Source organism: Motacilla alba, chromosome 4 (assembly GCF_015832195.1).
Source record: "Motacilla alba alba isolate MOTALB_02 chromosome 4, Motacilla_alba_V1.0_pri, whole genome shotgun sequence".
In the NCBI taxonomy this organism is placed as follows: Eukaryota; Metazoa; Chordata; class Aves; order Passeriformes; family Motacillidae; genus Motacilla; species Motacilla alba.
In genome coordinates, this window is record NC_052019.1 from 40,565,780 (window position 1) to 40,588,456 (window position 22,677).

At 36.2% G+C, this 22,677-nt stretch overlaps 1 protein-coding gene across 3 annotated transcripts in view; it reads right to left on the minus strand.

Moving 5' to 3' along the window:
- Positions 1-22,677, minus strand: part of RXFP1 (relaxin family peptide receptor 1) — a 48,730-nt gene that overhangs the window by 21,071 nt on the left and 4,982 nt on the right. For 2 of the 3 annotated variants that reach the window (XM_038134748.1, XM_038134747.1), the window contains exon 2: positions 10,595-10,750. In XM_038134748.1, the coding sequence (XP_037990676.1) occupies positions 10,595-10,750 (156 nt within the window). Of the gene's footprint in view, positions 1-10,594; positions 10,751-18,647; positions 18,750-22,677 lie in introns of those variants that run through there. The other variant, XM_038134749.1, reaches the window with a different exon arrangement.

The following is a 22,677-nucleotide window of genomic DNA, read 5'->3' on the forward strand; positions in this document are numbered from 1 at the left end:
AAAAGATGTGTTATATGTACTGATTAATGATAATAAGAAATATTAAGTAACTTCAGGCAAACTATCCTTCATCTAGTTATTTGTTTGTTATGCATTAATTAAAAAGATGAAAGATTCAAAGCAAACATAAGTGCTTGTCTTCAGGAATTGCTCCAGTGAGAGAAAAGATAGACCTGGTAAGACATTTAAGAACATTTTACTAATTTCCTCAAGAGCACCTTGCATGCTCTAAGCCATTAGCAGTTTTGCCATTCTAGATCATTAGGCTAATATTTAGAATCAGCCTAATGCATTTTGGACAAAATGAAAGGTATTGGCCAACCTCCTCCTGCCTGCTTTAAATGCTCGAAAGAAGATCAGTTTTAAGACTGCCTGCAGCATGACATTTGTGATTGATGAAGTGATGAGAACAGACCCTTTGTAAAGTGGCAAGTGCATTAAAACCTACTGCCCTGTGGATGGGACCATAATGAGGTTTTCTCTACCATTATTCCTGAATATTTAACTGCAACACATCCATTGACTTTCATTTGTATGACTGGACTCAGCAATATGTGGAAATCCAACATACACAGAGAAAGTAAGATTTTTAAATAGAAACTTGGAAAAATGGTTTAAAAATGAGGTTATTCTTGAAGTATAAATTATACCAGATGCAGTCAGGAATATAGTATGAAAATACTCTTGGATTTTCTAATTCATTGTTATGTTCATAGAAAGTGGATATATGAGATTTTATTCCACATTTTTGTACTTTTAAGATGTCTTGTCATGTGACAAAGCATGTACAAGGGGTGACCATCAATGCATTTCACATTTGCAGAGAAAAAGGATGAGAAGGGCCTCCCACACTAACAGGAATGATGGAGCAGTTTGCTACAAAGGGGAAGTTCCTCAGCATTTTTGAGGAAGTCTAGAGGCAGCTGTGGATTTTTGGGCGGCCATAAAAAAGAAGGGGAAAAAGGCACAGAGAAGATGGCTTATTTTGTACCGGAATCGTTCCAGCTGTTTGGTGTTTCTAGTGAGTTCATTTTAAATAATGGGCTTTTCTCATGGCATGCTTTCCAGTAGAAATAGAAAGGCATATCTGAATATAATAAAACAAGTTACTAAACATCCCTTAACCTCCAGAAATATATGCTTTGGGCCAAACTTTGTGCCCAAGCATGGGACAGTCTCTATTTTAAAGAATGTATTGTGCAAATAACTAAGTTTAGTATAATCATTTGGTGAAACACTCAAGTGGCAGAACTGTAAATTAATTTTTTGGTTCTTCAGAGTTTAGATGAAGGTTTGTGGCCTGTTTTTACCTCTTTCAAGGTGATGTTCTCCAAACACTTTAAGAAATGACTGGTAATAATACTGGTCTTGAAATCCCAAATCTATCATTTGAGGGAGTACTACTCAGATGAGAAATTATTTTTACCCTGATCCAGTACTAAAATAGATTATGCTGGCTGTGGTTCTGTTAAAAAAAAAAAAAAGAGATCTGAGAAAATAAGGCATCATCAAATCTTTCTCTACATGGGATAAGTGAAGTAAGTGGTGGCAAACTGGATTTATCTGACTAGAGATTAATATGCTCTTACTGAAAGTTTCCAATTACCACTTCTGATGGGAATGAGAAAGAGCATGTTAATCCAAACAAACTACAGATCTGAGTAATCATTTCAGTGACAGATCCAAGAAAGTATCATCTTTTCTCAATTGAAGACATATCTCTTACTTAGTATGGATGATGAGGATGATGAGGATGCTATCTAAATGACTTCCCCCTTCTCTCAGCCATGTCTCCATGGGTGTTATACAGAGAAATGCTATCAGCTAAATGCATAAAGACTCTAAAGAGACACTGTGTCACCCTTTGAGTTTGCCTTTGCTTTTGGTGGTCATAACCTGTGGACATATTTCTTTTTGTCACTTGTTCAAATATACTTTTTCTCGCTGTAGAGAATTCAGGCTTTTCACAAAAGTATCTTTTGGTACAAGGAAGACCCATGTCCTCCAGACAAGAAGAATTTCCTTTAAAAATATTTACAGATTGAGGAACATAACTGTCCTTTTCCAGAGTGTTGAGGCATCCTGATACAGCCTCATAACTTACAGCAAGACCAAAACCACACGGAGATTTTACAAAACCAAGGGCTGTGGTGCCTGGAGGGAGGACAAAGTTGTGAGGGAATTTACACTGTCTCAGTTTCAGTATCCAAGCAGAAAAAATCAAGAACTTAGAGCTGACAGCTTATCAATCAATTCAAAGGTAAGTTACCCCACAGCAATCTGCATGGCACATATACTGTGTCCTCTACCTGCTGATTAATTGAAATCACACGCAGCTTGTCTGCTTATATGTGACAATGCAATTATAGTAAACCAGACAGGAAACAAATTAATTTGCATAAGGTTTACAGTTCTCTGGATGAACTAGATTACATACTTAATCATAAAAAGTTTTTTTAATGATTTTAGGGCACCTTTATTAAGCTACTTTTAAGAAAACTGACAGGCTAAATTTTCCAGAAGATAAATATCTTCTCAATGTTTAATCTTTATTTCTGTGAAACATGTGCATGGAATTTTCTAGTTTTATAGCAATACTTTTAGCCTATGCAAGGTTTTCTGTTTTTATATTCTGTTTTTCTTGAAGTATAATAAATTTTTAAAATTAAAATAATCTAACAGCATGAATACATCTATAGAACTTTTTATTGCTTGAAACTTCCTTTGGCAGTAACCCACTACAGTGGAGATGAGGAGACATATAAGTCTAATGAAATGCAATTTCCTCTTAATTACCAACAATATTTAAAAATCACAGTAGCAAAACTGATTATAAACCCTCAAAATTTCAGCAAAGCTGTTCCATGGGCTGATACTTGCACATCAGAGTAAACCTTATTATTTTGGTGCCATATACTGTGGATGGATGGCAATGACAATAAAATTTGGCCATATACAAAAAATTTCTATGTGAAGCTTGAAAATTCTATGTTTTCCCAGGTATTTGATACATTTTGAGTATTCTATTGACTGTCAAATATTTACTTTATGCTTCACAAACAGAATTTGCTATCTAGGCTCAAAACTGAATAGCACCTCATACATTCAAATCCTGCATTTTAAGTATGGCGGTAAAAATGCCATGCCAGGAAAACACAAGACCAACCATAACATTATTAATTACTAGTATCAATTTGAAATATAAAAAATCAAGGTCTTCTGCAATGTGCTGAGACAAAAATGAAATTTCTCATCCCTCATGAGCAATCCTGTAACATCAAAACATAAATCTTTTGTATAGATGTTTGGAAATATCCCATAGAAATTTAGATTTCTGATATGGAAATATAGAAGACGATTTAATGAACCCACAGAACTGCAATAATTCTGTGTACAATTATAGATCTTCAAAGAAACACATACAAATCAGCATTACATTATACAGATTGTTAGTGTGTTTATCCTGTTGAATTTTTATTGGTCCCTTTTAAAAAAAGAGCTGCTCTGTTGTAACTGATTTCTTGAGGCCAGCCAGTCACCTGGTGACAGTGTGGCACACCGTAACAGATGAGGTCTGTGTTTTTAGAGGCAAATAGGTGCAAGACTTCAAACAGACACTCCCTGCCCCAGCTCTTTAGGAAATCTCTGTGTGTGATGAACGTCTGAAAGTGAATTTACAACTGGGGAGCGGAACGCTGTCCTTTGTTCGGGGAATTCTCGGGGCTGAGAGCAACACAATAGTAAATACATCTAGCCGGCAAAAAACTCCTCTGGAGTCAGAAAGAAATTAAATCTGCCTGCCTGTTCCTGCTTCACTAGACTGGAAAAATGTGGCTATGACACTGTGATTAAAAAACAAATGCAGACACACTGCAACTATTGCCTAGCTGCCAAAAAACCAGTTTTACAGAACTATCAGCAAAATTGTCCAGAAGCCAAATTTTTAAACACTGAGGAAACTTGTGCTCTCAAAATAGCTCAGGCTACTTTGTTCCATTAACTGCTCTACATAATTAAAGATACTGCTTACAAAAAAAATATAGAATTGAACACTAGCACATTTTTTTCTTCCATTCTGCCTTTTATTATTGCTTGTATGAAAAGAGTAGCCAAATGTGTAACAATAATTGCTGTTTTATAATGCCCCATTCATGGCAAAACAGACTGGTTTGCATAGGGGCAAGGGATTAGGGCCAATATGTGTGATTTTTTTTTTTTTTAATTAATAAGAATTCTGGTGCTTGCATTTTTTACAATTTTTGCATTAAAATACATTTTATTCTAAGTAGGACTTATACCTGTGTTACTTGCACACAAAAACTTCCTCTAGAGATTTATTAGTAATAAATGGAGAGCCTATATTAACAACCAGTTCTGAGACGGAGCATAAGAGCTATTCAGTAGCGTGATATGACAGTAACACTAATTTTAAATGAAGAATAAACTGTACTTCATCAACCAATTAAGTTTGAGATAAAAAAGAATGAAGTATTTGTTTATGAAATCTATATATCACAGACTGCATGGGAAGAGACTGTATATTATACCTGATATTTCTGTGATAGCTTACACAACCTAGATTTCTTCATCTAAAGGAAAAAAACCCACTGCTACCCAGTGCTTCCAATCTTTTCTAGATCTATTGAGGACGCTGGTACATGAGTAACAAACACTGGGTTTTCAAAATATATGAGCATTTTATTAGTTTTGCTAACTTAGGAAAGTTTGATTCTTAGCTCAGTGAAGACAGTGGGAGTCTTTCTGTTGGCTTTAGTGGAGTCAGTCCAGGTCAGTTCTCACTGGGCTTGGCTTTACTTCATAAGCCAGGTGTTGTGACTGAAGATATCACATCAGTCATACTGTTTGCATTTTAAATTAGAACTGAAAATAACCAATCCAGTAACTGTATGGATTTAAACTGCGTGTTTGTATGGTACCAAACCCTAATGCAAGTTAAGAAAAAACTTTTAAATTTGAAAGCAGGATTATTTATAAAGGAATGAGTCCACCTTTATATACAAGGGATTTTCAGAACCTGTAGCTACAGGATGCTGACACACAGTATTAGTTATATTAGTGACAGAGCAATAGAGATTAATCTCAGTCTTCCAGACATATAAAATGTATTTTCAAATTGGCCAGGTAGGATACAAAGTCCAGAGGAAAGCCCAGTAGCTTTTGAAGTCTGATTTTGTTTCTATATTTTCCCCAAACTAAATTTGACAGTTGATGGGTGGTTTTGAAACAAGAAACTGGAGGTAACCTTCACTGCAATTTACTGGAAGGCTTCTCCCCAAAAACTGGCATCATATTAACAGCAGAGATAATTTACAGTTCTGATGATCGAATTGTGCTGATCACCCAGCAGAGTATATGGAATATGAGAAAAAAAAAATTGCAACAAATTTCATAGAAAATCAGGCAGGAAAAACATCTATTCAGTCTTTCACTGGTTCAAAATTTACCTGCATTTAGAATTTTTGCATACTAATTTTTAATTAGTATGTTATGACTACAAAATGGCAACTGACCCAGTGTTGTATCCAGCAGAGATAATTACACAAATGTTGTTTGATTGAGAGCATTGCTCTTTTATCCCTGCACCCAATAGTAGGACAATTTTAGTCAGGGAAAGCTGACTCATATCTAGGAAAAAAACTTGTTCATTCAGCCCTCTAAGTAGAAGGCACATCAGAGAATAAAAAAAAAAAAGTGTAAGATTTAAAATTTAAATATTTAATTAGGAGCATATGAAAGAACTTTTTTGTGTTTGTCTAAAGCTATTCTAGGTATTTTGAAAACATAAATAACCATGGATCATTATTGGCAGTGTTAGCTGTCTTCGTCCAAATGAATGGAGTACATTTGTGTTATGATTAACTTTTAATATTTTTTTCCAATACTTCGCGTGTCAAGATTTGTTCATCTAAAGAAACACACACCTTGAAATGAGAAAACACACATAGGCTCAGTGCAAATCTACATAGTAAATATTGTTCTGTTATTTTTCCTTTGCATTAATCAACTGTTACTCTTACCTATTGTTAGTTTTGTTTTTATCATTATACATCAGTGTGAAGGCAGAGATCTCAAAACTCTTCTTCCCATGAGTTTGTACTTGGGAATACATACCTGGCACTTTTAGTACGCCACTGGACATCAAAGAGTTTGCCTAGAGATTGTTTAGACTGCGTTAACAGTCATATTGCAGCAGTAGTGTCTTCAATGTGAGAAATATTTGTTGCTTTTTTTAGGAACAATTTCCATGTCAACACTACCACGACATTATGTGAGCAGAATTTGTGATTATGCCTGTTTATCCTTGCTCAGTTTTAAAAAACAATGAAGTAAACAAAAGTTCTAACCTCCCATCTATAAATGCCAAGTAGCTACAGATTCAAACTTTACAGCTGTAAATAAATGGGAAAAGCTGTTCCCTGGAAAATCAGGCTGAAGCCATTATGTTTGAAATCAAAGATACTAGGTCTAAACAATATCTGCTCTGCTTTGCCAGCTTCATCTTGAAACAAGCTTGGGCACAGAAGGATGCTGAAATTGCTATGTCTTATTTCCCTACACATTTTGAATTTTGCAAATAGATACAAAAATAACTCCAAGTGAAACATGATAGAGGCTAAATTGCCTCACAATGCCCTCAGCCTAATTAAGAACTCGGTACTTCAGCAAGGATGACCATGGAGCAGAACAGCAGAGTAAAATTTACTGCTCTCTCAAGCCTAAAAAAGGAAATTCCTCAAAACCATAAGCTTTATGACAAATTACAAAACTCAAAATTAATTTTATTTAAAAATGTTATTTTCACGACAGATTTGCAGAGATGTTTGCTTCCTCTTTGTGGACTATGTTTTCGAGTTCAAAAGGTGAGATTACATTTTCCATGCACATTTAAGGTTATCCAGCCATAGTTCAAGCAGAGCCTCCCATCACTGCAGGCATGATAAATTGCCAGCTGCCTCCTCTTATTGCAGTTTACTACATTGCCTCAAGCTCTTCCCCATTAGGGTATAGCACACAGTATTTTATTGATTTTGGAAAGCAAGCTAGGTGGCAAAGGCATGAATTTTCAAAGATGAGTGGCTTCACTCTAGTGTGAAATATCAGCAATAACTCATTCCTTCACAGAAGTGGAAGAAATGCTGAAGATGAGCTAGGATATCCACGCCCTGAGGTTAAACACTAACACAGCATTCTGAGTCTGTTCCCAACTCTATCTATGATCCTAATTTGAGATCTTCACTACTCAGGACCTTATTTTTGTGTTTAGTATTTGGAAGTGGAAAGGAGGGTGGAAATGAAAGAGGAAGCAGAATTGAAGAGGGCACCACAAAGCCAATCTTTGTGTGCCTAAACTGGATAATGAGCAGTGATCACAGCACATTTGAAAACACATGTCTCAGTGAGGATTTGGTTTAGTTTGAAATATTCATAATCATGTTTTGCTGTTACCAGGCACACAGAGCCTGAAACAAGATTAATACTGCAAATAATCTCAGAGACTTCAGCAACAATTTCTTACAACAATAATTTCTAACAAATATAATTTTACAAAGATTACAACAATAATTTCCTTATAGAAATAAAATGAGGAATGAGACAAATTTGTTCACTAAAAGAAGAAAGGAGCCACTACAAGATAGTTGGAGTGAAACATCTAATGACATATTTTGCTTTGTGTTTCCATGCTATATATCTGATTTTACTATAGACTTGAGATAGTGCTTTACCATTACTGTTAGTGAAACAATTGGTTTACCTAGCTTTGTTTGAAATATATGCACTAAAAAGAAAAAAAAAGGGGGGGTATTTTTGAACTGCTTTGAGGGTCTTCATAGATTTTTTTTTCCCTCCCACACTTGTTGGGTTGAATCCTGCAGACTGGTCACCTCAAAGTTCCTCACATTGATGCAAAATTGCTCAGGAATTGAAAAGCTGAGCTATTTAATTAGAATACCTCATACATAAGATTAAAATTTCCATGGCACTGAATGAAACAATTACTAAATTACTACACTAGCATAATCTCATTTTTAATTTCTTTTCTGTAACCAAGAGCAATGACTTTAACTGAAAACTAGTTGTAAATTTTTAAAAAAATGGGGAGAAGGAGCCAGATATAACTGCTAGCATGAGGCAGGCATCCTGAAGTGATCCTAGGAATGGCAGGGGAAAAAGAAAAGACATGTGGTTTCTCTGTCTCAGGAACATTGAGGCCTCTTGTATTTTAAGCCAGATGAATAATCAAAAGCAGAGTTACCCCACAAAGATCTCCCCACTTACTATGTGTGGAGTCATTGCAGAAAATCTCCTCAGAACATTCCATGTACTCAGACAAGGAAGTGACTCTAACTGTACAACAAAGTATGACTGTAACACCAATTTTTGAGAAAACGTTACTGCTGAATATTATACTAATGCATTTCTAAGTGAGAAGAGGGGGTCAAGAAATGAGAAAAACATGAGCAGCATAGTTTTTCCCTGTAGATCCATGCAATGACTCTTCATCTTTTGTAATTTAGGTTTTCAAAAATCAAGGCTAGCTCATTTTTGAATTACAATACACAGAAGAGGATTCAATACCGCAGCTGAATTGTTTTGTATGTTCATTTCTGTTGAACACTAAGGCATTACTAAGGACGTTTTTATTCATTGCTTCAGGGTTCAGTACTAAATCACTTCTTGCAGCACCCTTTCTGCTCACTGACAACCCACGTTACTTCTAATTGAATTTTTGAAATTGGTTATTCATAATCCAAGAATACCTCAGTTCTGTGTTAGTAATAGATGAGATGCAAAGGGCTCTTTGATCAATGGTCTCAATGATCTTAAATTTCTTTTCCTACCTAAAATTCTATGATCTTATACTCTCTTGTACCTCCCATTATAAAACTGTGTATATCCTAATTAGCATCATACTAAGCTGTATCTTTCAGCAAGTCCTTGTATGATAGTCTTTGTGGTGTTATACAGAAATGAAATATGGATAAAGCAACTGTTTATTGTCCTTGGACTTCTTAAACATGAGAGGACATCATCATTGGCAATTTCTGCTACTGCAGGTCAAGATGACAACAGAAAATACAGAGCAAGCCATTTTTGTTCAGGATTTTGATTATTTGCAACAGAAAGTAGGTTTAAACCCCCAACAAATGGTAAAAACTACAAAATGGTGCAGGTTCCTTATATGGGATTAGAATTTAAAATCACTTTCATACGGAGTAAGACCCTGAAATTTCATAGGTATAGTAATAAGATACTTCTCATAGGTACACAAATCAGCTTCACATGCAATGAGAACAACTATTTTAAAACCTCGTTGACTTTGCTGAGAGTGCTGGTGAAAAATACCTTTACCATATTTTGTTTGAAATTTTTTACAGAAAATTTCTTTCAGTATACATAGCATGGAATTTTCACTTAATATTAATAAGTCTTTGCAGTTCTCCCACCCAGATCTGATGGCAACATGCCTGTCTGGGACAGACAAACAGTTCAGCTGCTTGGCTCTGGGGGGCTGGAGGCAGTGTGTGGGACAGGGCACAGCGCACCTGGCTGTCCTCCATGGCTATAGGAAAACTACTAAGGAGTAGGAAGCCTACTCCCCCCATCTGCCACAGATCAGCAGCTCTGGAGAGCACCTCTGAAATATCCAGGCTGTAAGTAAGATGGCAATAACAGTGAATAAAATGTGCTAGGGTCGATTTTCTCTCCCTGTGGTCTTAGCTCACAACCAAATGGTGAAGCTCTCTCTTCACAGAACATAGGGGCCCCTTTCCAGACTATCCCAGGTCTATGGCAGCTCTGAGCTGTGTCCAACAATACATGAGAGATGCTGCTCAGCACAGACAAGAGCCATGCCAGGACCATGCTCACAAAGAAGCAGCATGGACAGGTAAGTGCCCATGAAAATCCCTGGCCCTTCCTGGTTTGCTGTAGAGGTAAAGGTAAAGCCAAAGCCCACAAGCCAAATCAAGATCACAGCTACCATCCAGAGGGGCTAGGAGTGACAAGGATCAAAACAGCATGCACAAGTGACCTGACTATGTGTATGCCCTGGGATTTTTACATTTTCAATCACCAAAGCCTGCTGTTAGTGCAGCTTGCACAGTACACTTACAGATGCACATGTTTCTCCCAAATTAGGGCATGAATAATTTCTGAAAAACCTTGAAAATTCTTCTAAATTATGTTTCCAACATTAAGCCACATTAAGCTTTTCATAAATTCTGTTGGAGCACACATCTAACTCTCCTCAGCAACAGTCTTTGATAGATCACATACATCCATTTGTAGACATAAAAATGACATGTACAAAGAAGTTCAAAGCAGGGAAAAAATTGGGTACTGATAACTGATACCATATACAAAGAAAAATGTGGCCCATTCTTCTTTCCCTAGCAAATGGTTTGCTAGGGAAAGAAGGTGGCTTTATCAGCTACAGCAGACCTGCTGCATCCTCTGCAAAGCATGTAATTTTCCTACTGCAGACACTCCACAGCCTCTTGTTTGGTGTGAGCACTGCCTGGGTTTCAGTGACTACAGGTCCTGGACACAAAGCAAAGTCGCAGCCACGTACCGCAGTTGTCTTCGTCAGCCCGATTCCCGCAGTCATCCTCACCATTACAGTGCAGCTGTTGGGGCAAACACTTTGTGATATTGCCACATGGAAAGTAGCCCAGGGGACACCTGGTGCCAGCTCCAGAAAGGTGATCTTCCAAAGAGTCACAGATGACTAAATAGGAACAGAAAAAATATGTTTATTTTATTATGTGTTTAAAGATATTTGATATTATGACTTTGTAAATACTCATTTACATTTGAATGTGAATTTCAAGCAACAAAAATGTATTTATTCATTGGACATGAAATTAAAAACAGTATATGAAGTACTTGTTAAACTTGGCAAAAGTATTTTATATTGTTAGCTAATTAAAATTTCATTTGATATAAAGCAAACAGGTAATTCTCAAACAGGTAATTCCTCGCTATTCTTTCTCAGAATAAGATCAAAATGTTAACAATACAAGACAAATGACCTAAGGCTACCATTTTAAAGGATTTTTTCACTATTTATAATAACAACATACCAGATAAGCTATAGGTATTCCTGCCTCTGGAAGGATGGCCGGAGCTAGATGATCTTTAGGGTCCCTTCAAACCCAAACCACTCTAAGACATTAATTAGTGCTGAAATTTTAGATCCAGATAGGTAAGTCCCTTTATTCAAATTCAGTTCTATATATGTTTGATTATATTAAAATTTTAAAGAAACCACTTGGTGTAAATGGATCAAGGATCAAAAAACAAGGCAACTAAGATGAAATCTGTGACACAGTTTTGCTGAAAATTTAGTAAGACATCACGAAGGGGCCAATTATGAATCCCTCAGAAGACCTGTCAGTCTGATCCAAAAACTGTGGAGATATTGAATATATCAGAATATATCAGTGTGAAGTTTAGATACACAGGTGCTGTTTTGCTGAGCCCGTGCTCTGTAGGAAGGAATTTTGGAGAACACAGGACTTCATTCAAGCGGAGCTGAGGGGAAAGGTAGAGGGATGCTGATGAGGGACAGCCAAGGCTGCAGGAGGACTCTGCCTGTTCTCTGTTCTTCAGTTCTCTGTGCTGCAGCAGCTGCAATCACTCACATCTGCAGATGCATGATGCCTTACCAGTCTCACCAGTGCACCTGAGGGACAAATTCTGCCATCACCATTTTTTTCCTGAAAAAGTGTGACTTAACTACAATTTCTGCAATGGATTGCAGGATGCCAAGTCAGATTTCTTGTTGTACAAGACCAACTTCTTCCCAAGAGCATACTATGGAGAGGGTTTAAAACTACACTAGCATTAAATTTGTTCAGTCCACAATATGTTGGAAATGGAGAAAAGCATCATCAGGACAGAACACTAGTATTCTTCACTTCCAAGTCTTCCCTAAACCTACCTAGTACCTTTCTGCAAGGGTCTGCTAATAGAATTTTTGAAGCACTTTCAAAAGAAAGTATCATTTTCTTATTAGAGCTACCGCTTGACTTAATGCATACTGTCTCAAAAAACCCCCAAAATCAAACACAGATTTTATTTTAAATTTCACTGAGATCTTAGACCACTTCAAATACTCTCTCCAAACTTTATTAACTGCGAAGTGATGCTTGTTCAGATAGTAAACTGCTAATTCTGAAACATGCAACTATTTTTCCAGGCTATTTTCAAAGACAAAGTATAAATCTTTTACAGAACTTTCCCAGATTAACAAGGAATGTTCTTGGACAACATCTGATTTTTTGCACTAATTTTTCCGTAGGACTAAGAGAAATCACCTGAAATTCAATCAAGCACTTCAGATTCATAAAAAAAAATCTCCTCCAGAAGAATTTGCTTCCAGTTAAGCCCTTGACAATGTTTACAGCTCTGAAAAATTGGAGTGCAAGAGCTGTAGCTGAAGAAAACTGAGATAAATATCCTCCATAAGTACAGAATTATCCTTGCTGTCAGAAGCATCCTGCATAGAAAGTTGCATATTCTAGCTAACCACCACTGAATAACTTAGAAAAGTTTATTTGCTTTTATACACAACCATATGATCTATGCAATTACTTAAAGAGCATCAGCTCCTTAAGACTTTTATGTGTAGGTGCCAAAAATACAGCTACATCCTAATCACAGGGTGAATTCACACTTGCATATTGCTCATAAATTTCTCTGCTGCTCTGTGCTTGTATTCAGAACATTATGATTAACTTGTTCCAACCAAAAAGAAGTAGCAAGAAAAGCTTATGTAGGCATACTGTTAAGCAAACAGTGTATGTGTACTCCTTAGTGTCTTAAGTCTCTTTCTTAGCAAAAAGCTGAGCAGGCAACTGAGGCTCCCTTAAGAGCAGTGACCTGTTGCAATCTGAGTACCTACCAAACCATTGGTAAGAGACACCAGTATGGAAAAAAACCCTCATAAATGAAAATATCCCAAACAGACCATCAAAAAACCTCTCACATTTTGTCAATCTTTTTATCCTACATGCTAAAGATATATTTAGACTGATCTGAACCTTGTGCTTAAAGGGGCTGATCTCCATGCAATTTAAATTTCAAATGAAAGCATTTATCTTCTCACAGTACCATTCAATGGAATTTCACAGCGTGTTTCAAAAATTATTATTAATTATTCAAATATTATTAATCCCTGAACTAATAATGAATTTGCTGTTGCATTTTAGGAATCTGTACTTTGCCACAAAGAATAAGTCCTTCAAGATGTTCAATGTTTTGAATTCTCAGTACATTTATAGCCTCAATGATATCTATTCTGAATCTCTACATTATTAATTTGTGCTATGTTGGATTACCCTGGCATGTAAATATCTGCCTGGGAAAGGAGACAACACAGCTTCAAAACTCAACAACTTCACCCCAGTTATAAAATCAGTGAAAGCGCTGGTCTTTGTCCACTGACTTGTTAACATCACTTTGTTTATGCAAAAAAAGACAGAAGTTTGGACTCTGCCGATTGCAGGAGATTTATGTCTGGAAAAGCCCCCAGTTCTCTGGGGAAATATTTGGTAAAGCTGACAAAGGTAGAGAGGAGATAAGACAGTAAAAACTGTTGTAAAATGCTAGATAATATTCAAACAATTATCTTTCGGATTGAGGAAATTAAATTTCAGTCTTTTATGTGAGGAAAATGGGTAAAGATAGCAATGTAACAACAGCAATTAAAAATTATGGTTATTGTTTTGCAAATACAGACTTTACTGACATTGGAGTTCACCATGACAAGATAATGATCTATCACTCTATCTTTGTGATGTGGTATTAAAGTTGTTGGCTTTTCTACATTTGATTGATTTTCCACTATGAAAAAATTGAACCACTCTTCTCGTATCTTGTTTGTTCTTTTTTTTTAGCAGCTGAAAGAAGATGAAAATGATAAACCCGTGACAGACTTGCTTATCAGAAGGTTTGTTTTTACAGATACCAAGTAAAGGAGCCTCTTCTTTATATACCTTGTGAAGAAAATCATCTGCTCCCTGTGACATAGAGATAATTGCAGACATTGCAGCTATTCTGTACCAGGAAATTTCTTTTCATAATATTAAGAATAAATATTAAAATATTTACAATGTTTCAAGAAAAAGAGAAAATAAATAGGTGAACTGGTATCAGTACAAACAACAAAACCACAAAAAAAAACTTCTTTCTGACTCTTGTCTCAATACAGAAAAATGTTCTACTTAGCAGCATGTTCATGATACTGCAAATTAAATATTTCTGACTGTTGTGTATTTAGGGTCCTCTGCAATCCTCCAGATTAATCTCAAATTTTCAAAAAGAAAACAAGAATTTCTGTTGTGCACTTTTTAAACTTGTCCAGACCGGCTGCTTTGAGATGCTTACTGCTACAAGACGCGTGCGGTGAGGAAGAAAGTGGATAATTTTCCCTGCTTGTCTTTAAATACCTGACTAAGTTAACACTGCTTTCCTTTGCTAAAGGAATAAGCATGAGTTGGGTTGTCATCTAGTAAATATGATAAGGCTTTTTACTCTGTAGCATGGATGCGGAATCACTGGGGAAAGAACATGATAGCCCCTCTTCAAACAGTCATAAAATGAAATTGAAAGAAGAAACGCATTTGGGAAAGCCAAGAACAAGATGTTCCCAGGACAACATGGCTTGGCTTCCAACTAAATTGATTAATTAGGCTTCCCAGTTTTGTGCATTCTTTGAAATACAGTGATTGGGTCACAAGTGCTGTTTGAGAAACCAAATAAGGCACATGTGCCCTACAAGAACACAGATTTAGCACTTGTAGGTTCCATAAAATAAGCGAGGATGACTCTGTAAAGGGAACAGTTCTGGGCTAAGGGGGGCTGAGTCATGAGCACTGAAATTAACCTAAGGCATTACTCATTGCTTGGTACCCAGCAGTCACACCAGTCTCAACTGTGCCACATATAGGTTCAAATAAAGGCATATCATAATACCAGGACAATATTTTTGTGTTTTCAGGAATTTGAATAACATGAAGTCCAGTGTCATGAATCCAAAATGACTCATGAATTCCATCAGCCAAATAAGCTAACTTGTTTTTCCCCACTTTAAGTGAGTTAGCACTTCAAAATGGTTGAGGAAATCCAATTGCTTTTTAAAAAGGCTCCTTAGATGCCAAGAACTGAGGAATGATTATGGTACTGAAGAATCCACCCTGTACTTTTCTGATGGGAAATTATTTTACCTACAAAAGCCCAAGTTCTTCAAATGCACTCATGCAAAACTGGTGGCACTTTTCCACTCTTACATAACTTTTTTTAGTTGCTGTACTTCTAGACACAGTGGGAGATGGGCTGGAGAAACAGGAGTCTGAAAATATTCTTGCTTTGATACAGAATGTTTTGTTCTAATAAAACAGAATCAACTCAGAAAATATTGAAGTTAAAATCGATTTCACCTGTAATTTTTGTGCTAGCTTGAATACTTCAAGCTGGCAGTTGATTAAAAAATATCCTGTTCTGCTGAATGGTATATTAAGGGCATGTGAAATGGCTTCGGAAAACCTTTAGCATAACATAGAACTGGTCTCCTAGGCCTATTACCTTCATTTGTAAAGATGAATCATCAGAACATTATCAGAACAAGGTTATAAAAGTTTACAACTATGAATTACTTTAACTTACAAGATGTTTAATTAATTATTAACAAAGAATAGAAGTGACTAGTGACTAACTTTGATCAGATGCATTTGAATCACCGAATAACAGAAGATACAGCCTAAAAGATACTTTTAAAAAATAATTTGTTGTCTGAATTTGACCATTACAACCATATGTAGAAGTGAGTGAAGAGATGAAGTTCATTCTTAGATTAATTTTCCTGGTTTTGTTCAGAATTTTCAGCTTCTTCCCACTAAACACAGGATTTTTGAGTAATATATAACTGAGACAAGGATGAAGTTAATATATTTAAGGATAGAAATAAAAAGTTAACTTCTGCATAATTTCATTTAACTTATTATAAATTTATCAGTGAGAATGTTTTTTTTTCCATCACGTAATTTTATAAAGACTCTCCCAAAATTTTCTTTTAGGAAAAGCTTTCTAGTGATATCTGGGAAAATGTAACAGGAATCTCATATTATTAAATATCAATAAAACTAGAATTTAAACTGTGCATAAATAGCATATTGAAAATAGATTCCAGTTTCATACAAGAACAAAACAGAGTTTATACACTTGTACTTTAGTGTTGTTAATGTACACACCCTTGGGCAAAATTTGTAGACCAAAATAGACCTTGATCTAGTGGCAATAGATTCTTTGGCATTAATGCTTGAGACAAAGTGTCTGTGGCTTAAAGGATTTAAATATCTGTACAGGGCACTCACAGAAGTGTAATCAACCTGTTATCATCACACTGCCTTTTCTGCAATTTGTGCCTCTGTTTTGATAATTGTCCAGCCCTGAAGTCCATAACATTTTCCAAAAATATGTATTTATTGCATATGCATTGTGTTTTTAATTTTAGGTTTGATTGGGTGTGAGTGACACAGTGTCATTTATTCAGTATGACAGATTCATTTCTAAAACACTAGATTTTTTTTTTTTTAATATTTAGCTATTACTTTTGCAACCAGAAATACACTTTCAGTTTTATTGCATTACATTTATCTTTAGCAAACTATATTAGATGTCACACTAGGAATATGTAGTACTTGAACTACACAACTAAGTTTATATTTGCTTCCATTTAAACACAATATAGTGCAATGGATTTTAGCAAAATGGTGCATATATTATGACTCTTGCATGCCAATCTGGTAGTTATCTTGGATTTTAATTTCATAAAGCACCTTCATATCTTGCTGTGGATTATACAATATCATTTCAGAAGCATTTTCCAGAGCAGAAAATTTGTGCTATCTTTTTTGAAAATATCTACTCCAATCTCACAACAACATCACATGTTATCAGTTATGCCACAGATAATTCAGTCTGACTAATACAGTTATAGGGTTGGAAGATCCTTGTTGTCTAACTGCCAGATAAATCCTCTCCAAGGCTGGAAACTGCCAGTAGAACAACTCAGACTGGTGACATGGCACAATGCCACAGGATTTGGCTTTTATACCTTTTATTAATTTGTTGTTTTGTTCTGATTGCACAGAACTTAGAATAAGTGCATAAGGAACCGAAAGAGATAATACTTCTAAAAGCCCCAACATGAAGTAAAATAAGTTCCATCCAAGCCCTCCAATTTTGTAGGGCTTTCTCAGAGGATGAGAGCTCAGCATAATACCTAACAAAGACACAAATTAATGAACAGAATCAAACCTTTTTATTGCTCCACTTCCCCTCTTCTTCCTCTCTCCAAATAAACAGAATTTAAACGATATCTGAGTATTATTTCTGTTTAGAAAAAAGTTCTAGCTCCATATTCTGACATGATTTTCCAATAGAAAAGACATCAAGGTAGGTTTTCCTTTGCTCCTGTGCTTTTTGCCTCAGTGTTACTCCCCAGTTTCACTAATTTCTTTTTCACAGCAGTGCAATATCAAGTTGAAAGCTGGCTGTATGAAACACTGGGGTTTTGTTCAAGTGGTGTTAGGTATTGCATAGAAATGAAGGCACCAATCTAAATGTGTTAAATACACTGTGCTAGTCAGTACCATCCACCTGGAGGGCCTGGAAGGCGAAGGGTTAACCAACAAAATAAAGAAAACTGCTCTCCCAGGAGTTAATTCTTTCTCACAACCACTATTGAGTGTGTTTGGCCTGGTTCTTTGAGCTCCAAAGAGAAAAGAAGTTTGTTGCAAGTAATTTTTTCCCCCTTCATTTGAAATGCAGCATTTATGAGGTAATGCAATTAAAAAAAAAAAAAAAAAAGCCCAATTAAAAATTACCTATGAAGTTTCATACCTGGAATGGCATTTTTGCAGTTTTGTAATCCCGGGGTAAAAGGTTTCTTCTATTGCAATATTTGCCAGGTATCTTACAATTATTTTGTACCTTATAATATAGTAGTATGCTAATGAATGTTCTTTTTTTTTTTTTTTTTTTAATCTGAGCAATCCCATAATTGAAAATAAACTTTAACCAAAAAAATTAAGGACAGATGTTTATCAATAAATTAGTGTCCCTCAAGCAACATTCACCTCATCTAGATAACCAGCATTCAGAATTTCAATACGTAAGGACAGTAGTTAGAGATTACTATAAGTACATGAATTTCTGACTTGCTGCTTTCAGCAAGTTAATCCAGCCAGCCATGCATAAAGTAAGCAAAAGTGAAACACTTGACTAGTGAAAACTAAATTATTTAAATTACAAACAACAGACATTTGTAATATTTCTCTTAAGTTTCCATAAACAAAAGGCAGATTTAAGTGACTTCATGACACAATGTCATATACAGGAGGAAGTTTGTGTACATGTGCATTCATGCATGGAAGAAAAGCATTCAAGCAAAAAGAAACCCAGCAGATGAGACAAAAAGTACTTGTAGCAAAGCCTTAAGAGAAAGCTGCAATGAGAAGGGGGAATGAAACTAGAAAGGCAATGAACATGGAAATTACTTGCTGATATTCAGATTGTAGGAAGACATTATTTTGCAAAAGAACAGAACAGATAAGAATTACCTGCTTATCATTAACTTGTCCTCAAGGCAGAAAAAGCCTAAAAGATCATAACCAACTGCTTAACTTTTCTTCTGTCAAACAGGGCAAGCCTGTCTTCCATTTGTTTCCTGTGAAGTATTTACACTCTCACCCCCACCCCAAGCCAGAAGTTATCGCTAAATTATGCAATTTATTCCAACTTTGGTATGTTCTTGGGATGGAGGAAAAACCCCACAAAACCCCAACAACATGGTAGAATGAGCATCTTGCAGTGCTGATGATAGAAAAATAAGTTTGAGAACAGCCAGCCCAAACAGTCTGAGGAAAAGAACCTGAAGGGTGGCAGTGGGAGATTCTATTATCTCTTTCTCTGTCTTCTTTTGCTCTCTAATCTCTTATTTTGCTACAGAGGCACTAGAGCTAAGCAAGCTGGACATCAGCCACAATTTCAGGTTCCACTATTTTTCCTCTTCTCCCAGGTAGCACAATCCCAATAAGTCTTTAAAAAATAATCTCAGTTATGCTTTTTCGAAGACTCTAAACAGAGAAAAAGTGTCTTGGGAGCCCTAATGCTGTATTTGAAATATGAAACATAATCTGGGGGGGTTTTCTCTTTTTCTTTTTTCTCCCTTTATTGTGGTTTTAGAAAAGACTAAAAGGATTGCAATAATAGTTCTTACAAATGGAACCAAGCCAGCATAATTTGAAGTGAAGCTCTGAAGCACACTCAAGATTAATCTTGTAACAATGAAAATGCATTATTTCCTGGTCAGCCAGAGACAGGACTGTCTGATATATTTTATTAATTCACATACCTTTGTTACTAAGAACCATTTATAACTATTAAGAATTTAAATGGAATATAGAACTACAAGTTCAGATTTGGGAGGTGGCTGTGCCCTGTGCCCTACGAGATTCCACCCTCCTTAAGTATAATAAAATATGGAACCCTTTGTTGCTCTGTTTTGAAGTGAAATATTTTAGCAAATCTGTTTTCCAAGAACTCACAGAAGTATTTTGTGAAAAATCAATTTGCAGAATGTGCTTAAATAAATGCATTATTATTGGATTCTGACTCATTAATCTTTGCTTCGATTTAAACATCACAAGTTTTCCAATCTCTGCTGTATTCCACTATGAGTACACATAACTCACCACTAAAAGTTGTGACACTCCAGTTAAGTGCATAAAACAGAAATTATCTCAGGTTAATAGGATTTCTGACCTTCATCAAGTGAATAATGTTAGCTGGTTAAACCACAGAACTGGGGACTAATTTAGGTTGGAAAAAGCCTCTGAGATCATGTTACCCAGCTGTTTGGACCCCATGACCAGAGACATCTGGCTTATTTCTTCTTGTGCAGGTTGTATCAAAATGTGCCTGAAGATTAAGAGCAACAGATCTTTAAATTATATCTTGTAGATTTTATGCATTTATTAATGTACATAAAGAAATGTCACATTAGCAGCACATATTTGGAAGTGTGGATATCCAAATTAGAAAATATAACAAGAAACAGCATTCAGAAGTGTGGCCCTGTTTTGGATGCACTTTGACTAAGCAATATTTTTGTGTGAATTGCTGTGCATTTAACCTTCACATAGTCTATAGCTCCTGCTTCTCTTAATTTCATGCCACTTCATCTAAACTAAAAGAGGATGGTGTCTGCTCCTGACACTGTTTTCTCATTGCCAGAAGTGAGAGCCTGCTCTGTGGAGCCAATCTACAAACCAAGAAACCAATCTAGTTAAATGATGATGTGAAAGCAGTGAATATGCAAATAAAAGATTATAAAAGAAAAAATGAAAATTTAACCAAATAGTGATAGAACAGAAAGATGTACAAGGTATTTAATTTTTGTTACACCATTTCAAGAAAAGCAAAGACCTCATGTGACATCTAAGTTTTAGGGATATAGAAAAAACAATCTGTTTCTGATATGTTTTTAGAAAAAGTAGTAAGTGGCTGTACTCTTTCTGCATGGTGCTGAGAATCCATACTGAAGAAAAAGCAGGATTTATAAATGCATGTTTGCAGCATTACTTGATTACTAGAAAAGAATTTATGACTGAAAACCACTGTCTATAATTTCTAGGTAAGACTACATAACAATTGATTCACATGTTTTACATGGAATTGGAGTCAAAAAAATGAGGTCAAGAAGCATATTTTTATGGTAGATGGACCTTCTTGAATAAAACTTCTAGAAATTCAGATTATCTTTGTCAAGTGTATTGCTATTAAGTACTCCAGACTAATCAAGGCATTCAATCACACAGCTTTTAAATTCATGAATTTTGTCATTTTCTTCCCCATACACACAAAAATTGGCTTGAACTATGATGTGGGCAGTTTCATTAAGGGATTCTGCTCTTAGCATATTCCAAAAAAGAGTTGATCTATTCCTATCTATTTGAAAAAAAAACCAAACCAAACCAAACCAAAAAAAACCAGGGCAAAAATATATTTCTAAGCTTAAAAATTCCACTTCTACTCTTCCAAGCACTACGCCTTTTTCCCTATGTTGAGCATAACATTGACAATCAGGTCTGTGGTGGGAAAGGTCTCTTCTCCCAGGTCAAGCCAGTTATTTCTTCTGCAGAACAGAGGAGAAGGAGGTAATGTTCACCTGCTTTGACAGACTTGTGCATGCCTTTGAGCCTCAGTGACTGCACAGTCTCTCCCACTCCCAGTGCTGTATTGACGCTTGCTCTTCTCTGGAGGAAGCACTGACTTGACTGAGACAGACCACTTTGACCAAATAAAGCCTCAGGATTGGTGCAGAGCAGCTGGGTGGAACACCACGAGCTGTGCTACAGGGGACTGGGTGATTTAACATCCCCTCTGCATAAGCTCTGCTAAGTCATCTCACAGGCACAGATCCCTCAGGATCAGAGTCACTGCTGCTGGGCTCTTCTTCCCACTGCCTGTCTACCCTCACACCACGACATTAATTCAGCCTGTGCTCCCAGGGCTGCATCTCCCCATCAGGCCACAGCTGGTGGCTCCTTAGACTCGTTCAAACCTTTGTTTTCCCATCAGTCTTTCTTCCTGGTGTATTTGTCTTGCCCTGTCACACCAGTCAGCTGCATGTTGGATCCCTCATGTGCCTTGGGGGACACACAGCAGGGAGTGAGCGCAAGACTCTGCATTACTTCTTTGCTTATACACAGCCACTTTATGTGCAGCATCCATTATTAGCAACATGTAATCCACACCTGGATTCAAACTCAAGATCTCTATATTTCATACATTTCTGATAACACACCTCCATATATTACTAAAGGCATTTTATCAATGCTTTGATTAGTCTTCTAGTGTATTACTGGCATCTTGCTCTTTAGTCTACAGTTTAACCACTTAGAAGCTTCAACATTAAGTTCCTAATTAGTTCCTCATACTGCTAAAATAATTAGACTTCCCACTTTTAAGTCTTCAGAGATTACTTGGATTACAGTTTAGAATATGATATTATTGCCCAGATGGGGACCTGAGACATTAACATATGTATGACAAGGGTTTCTGCTAATTTGAGGTTTTTACTTTCTGACTCAGTCAGTTTCACAGAGTACTTAGAGCACAGCTTTTACAGACGTCAGTGGGAACCATGCAATGAGCACTGCCACATCAGGATGATCAAACCAAAACCCCCAGAAAATCTGCTATATAATTATTATCCATTTGTAAGGCTTTTAGAGCAAAAAACAGGAAAAGTTTTCCACAGCAGAGTTCAGTTGATTTCATGAAATGGCCTTTATTTTGTAATCCCCAGCCTCATCCACATTTTATCTTAATCTTCTTCAGCAAATGAAGAAGAGATCACACAGGCAGCATAATTCACCATAATTTTTGATTCATCCTTTTAATGCAGGACACAAAGAATGTGTTTCTGTGGAGTTATAACATGAAGAAAATTCAGTATGGGCACATAGCACAAATTAAGATTGTGTTCTTTGCCTAAATTCCTAAGCATTGAGTTTACAAAATTAAAACATTCTCTGACATAGGTAACATTTACTATTAGAAGAGGAAATCAGTTTCCCTCCAGCA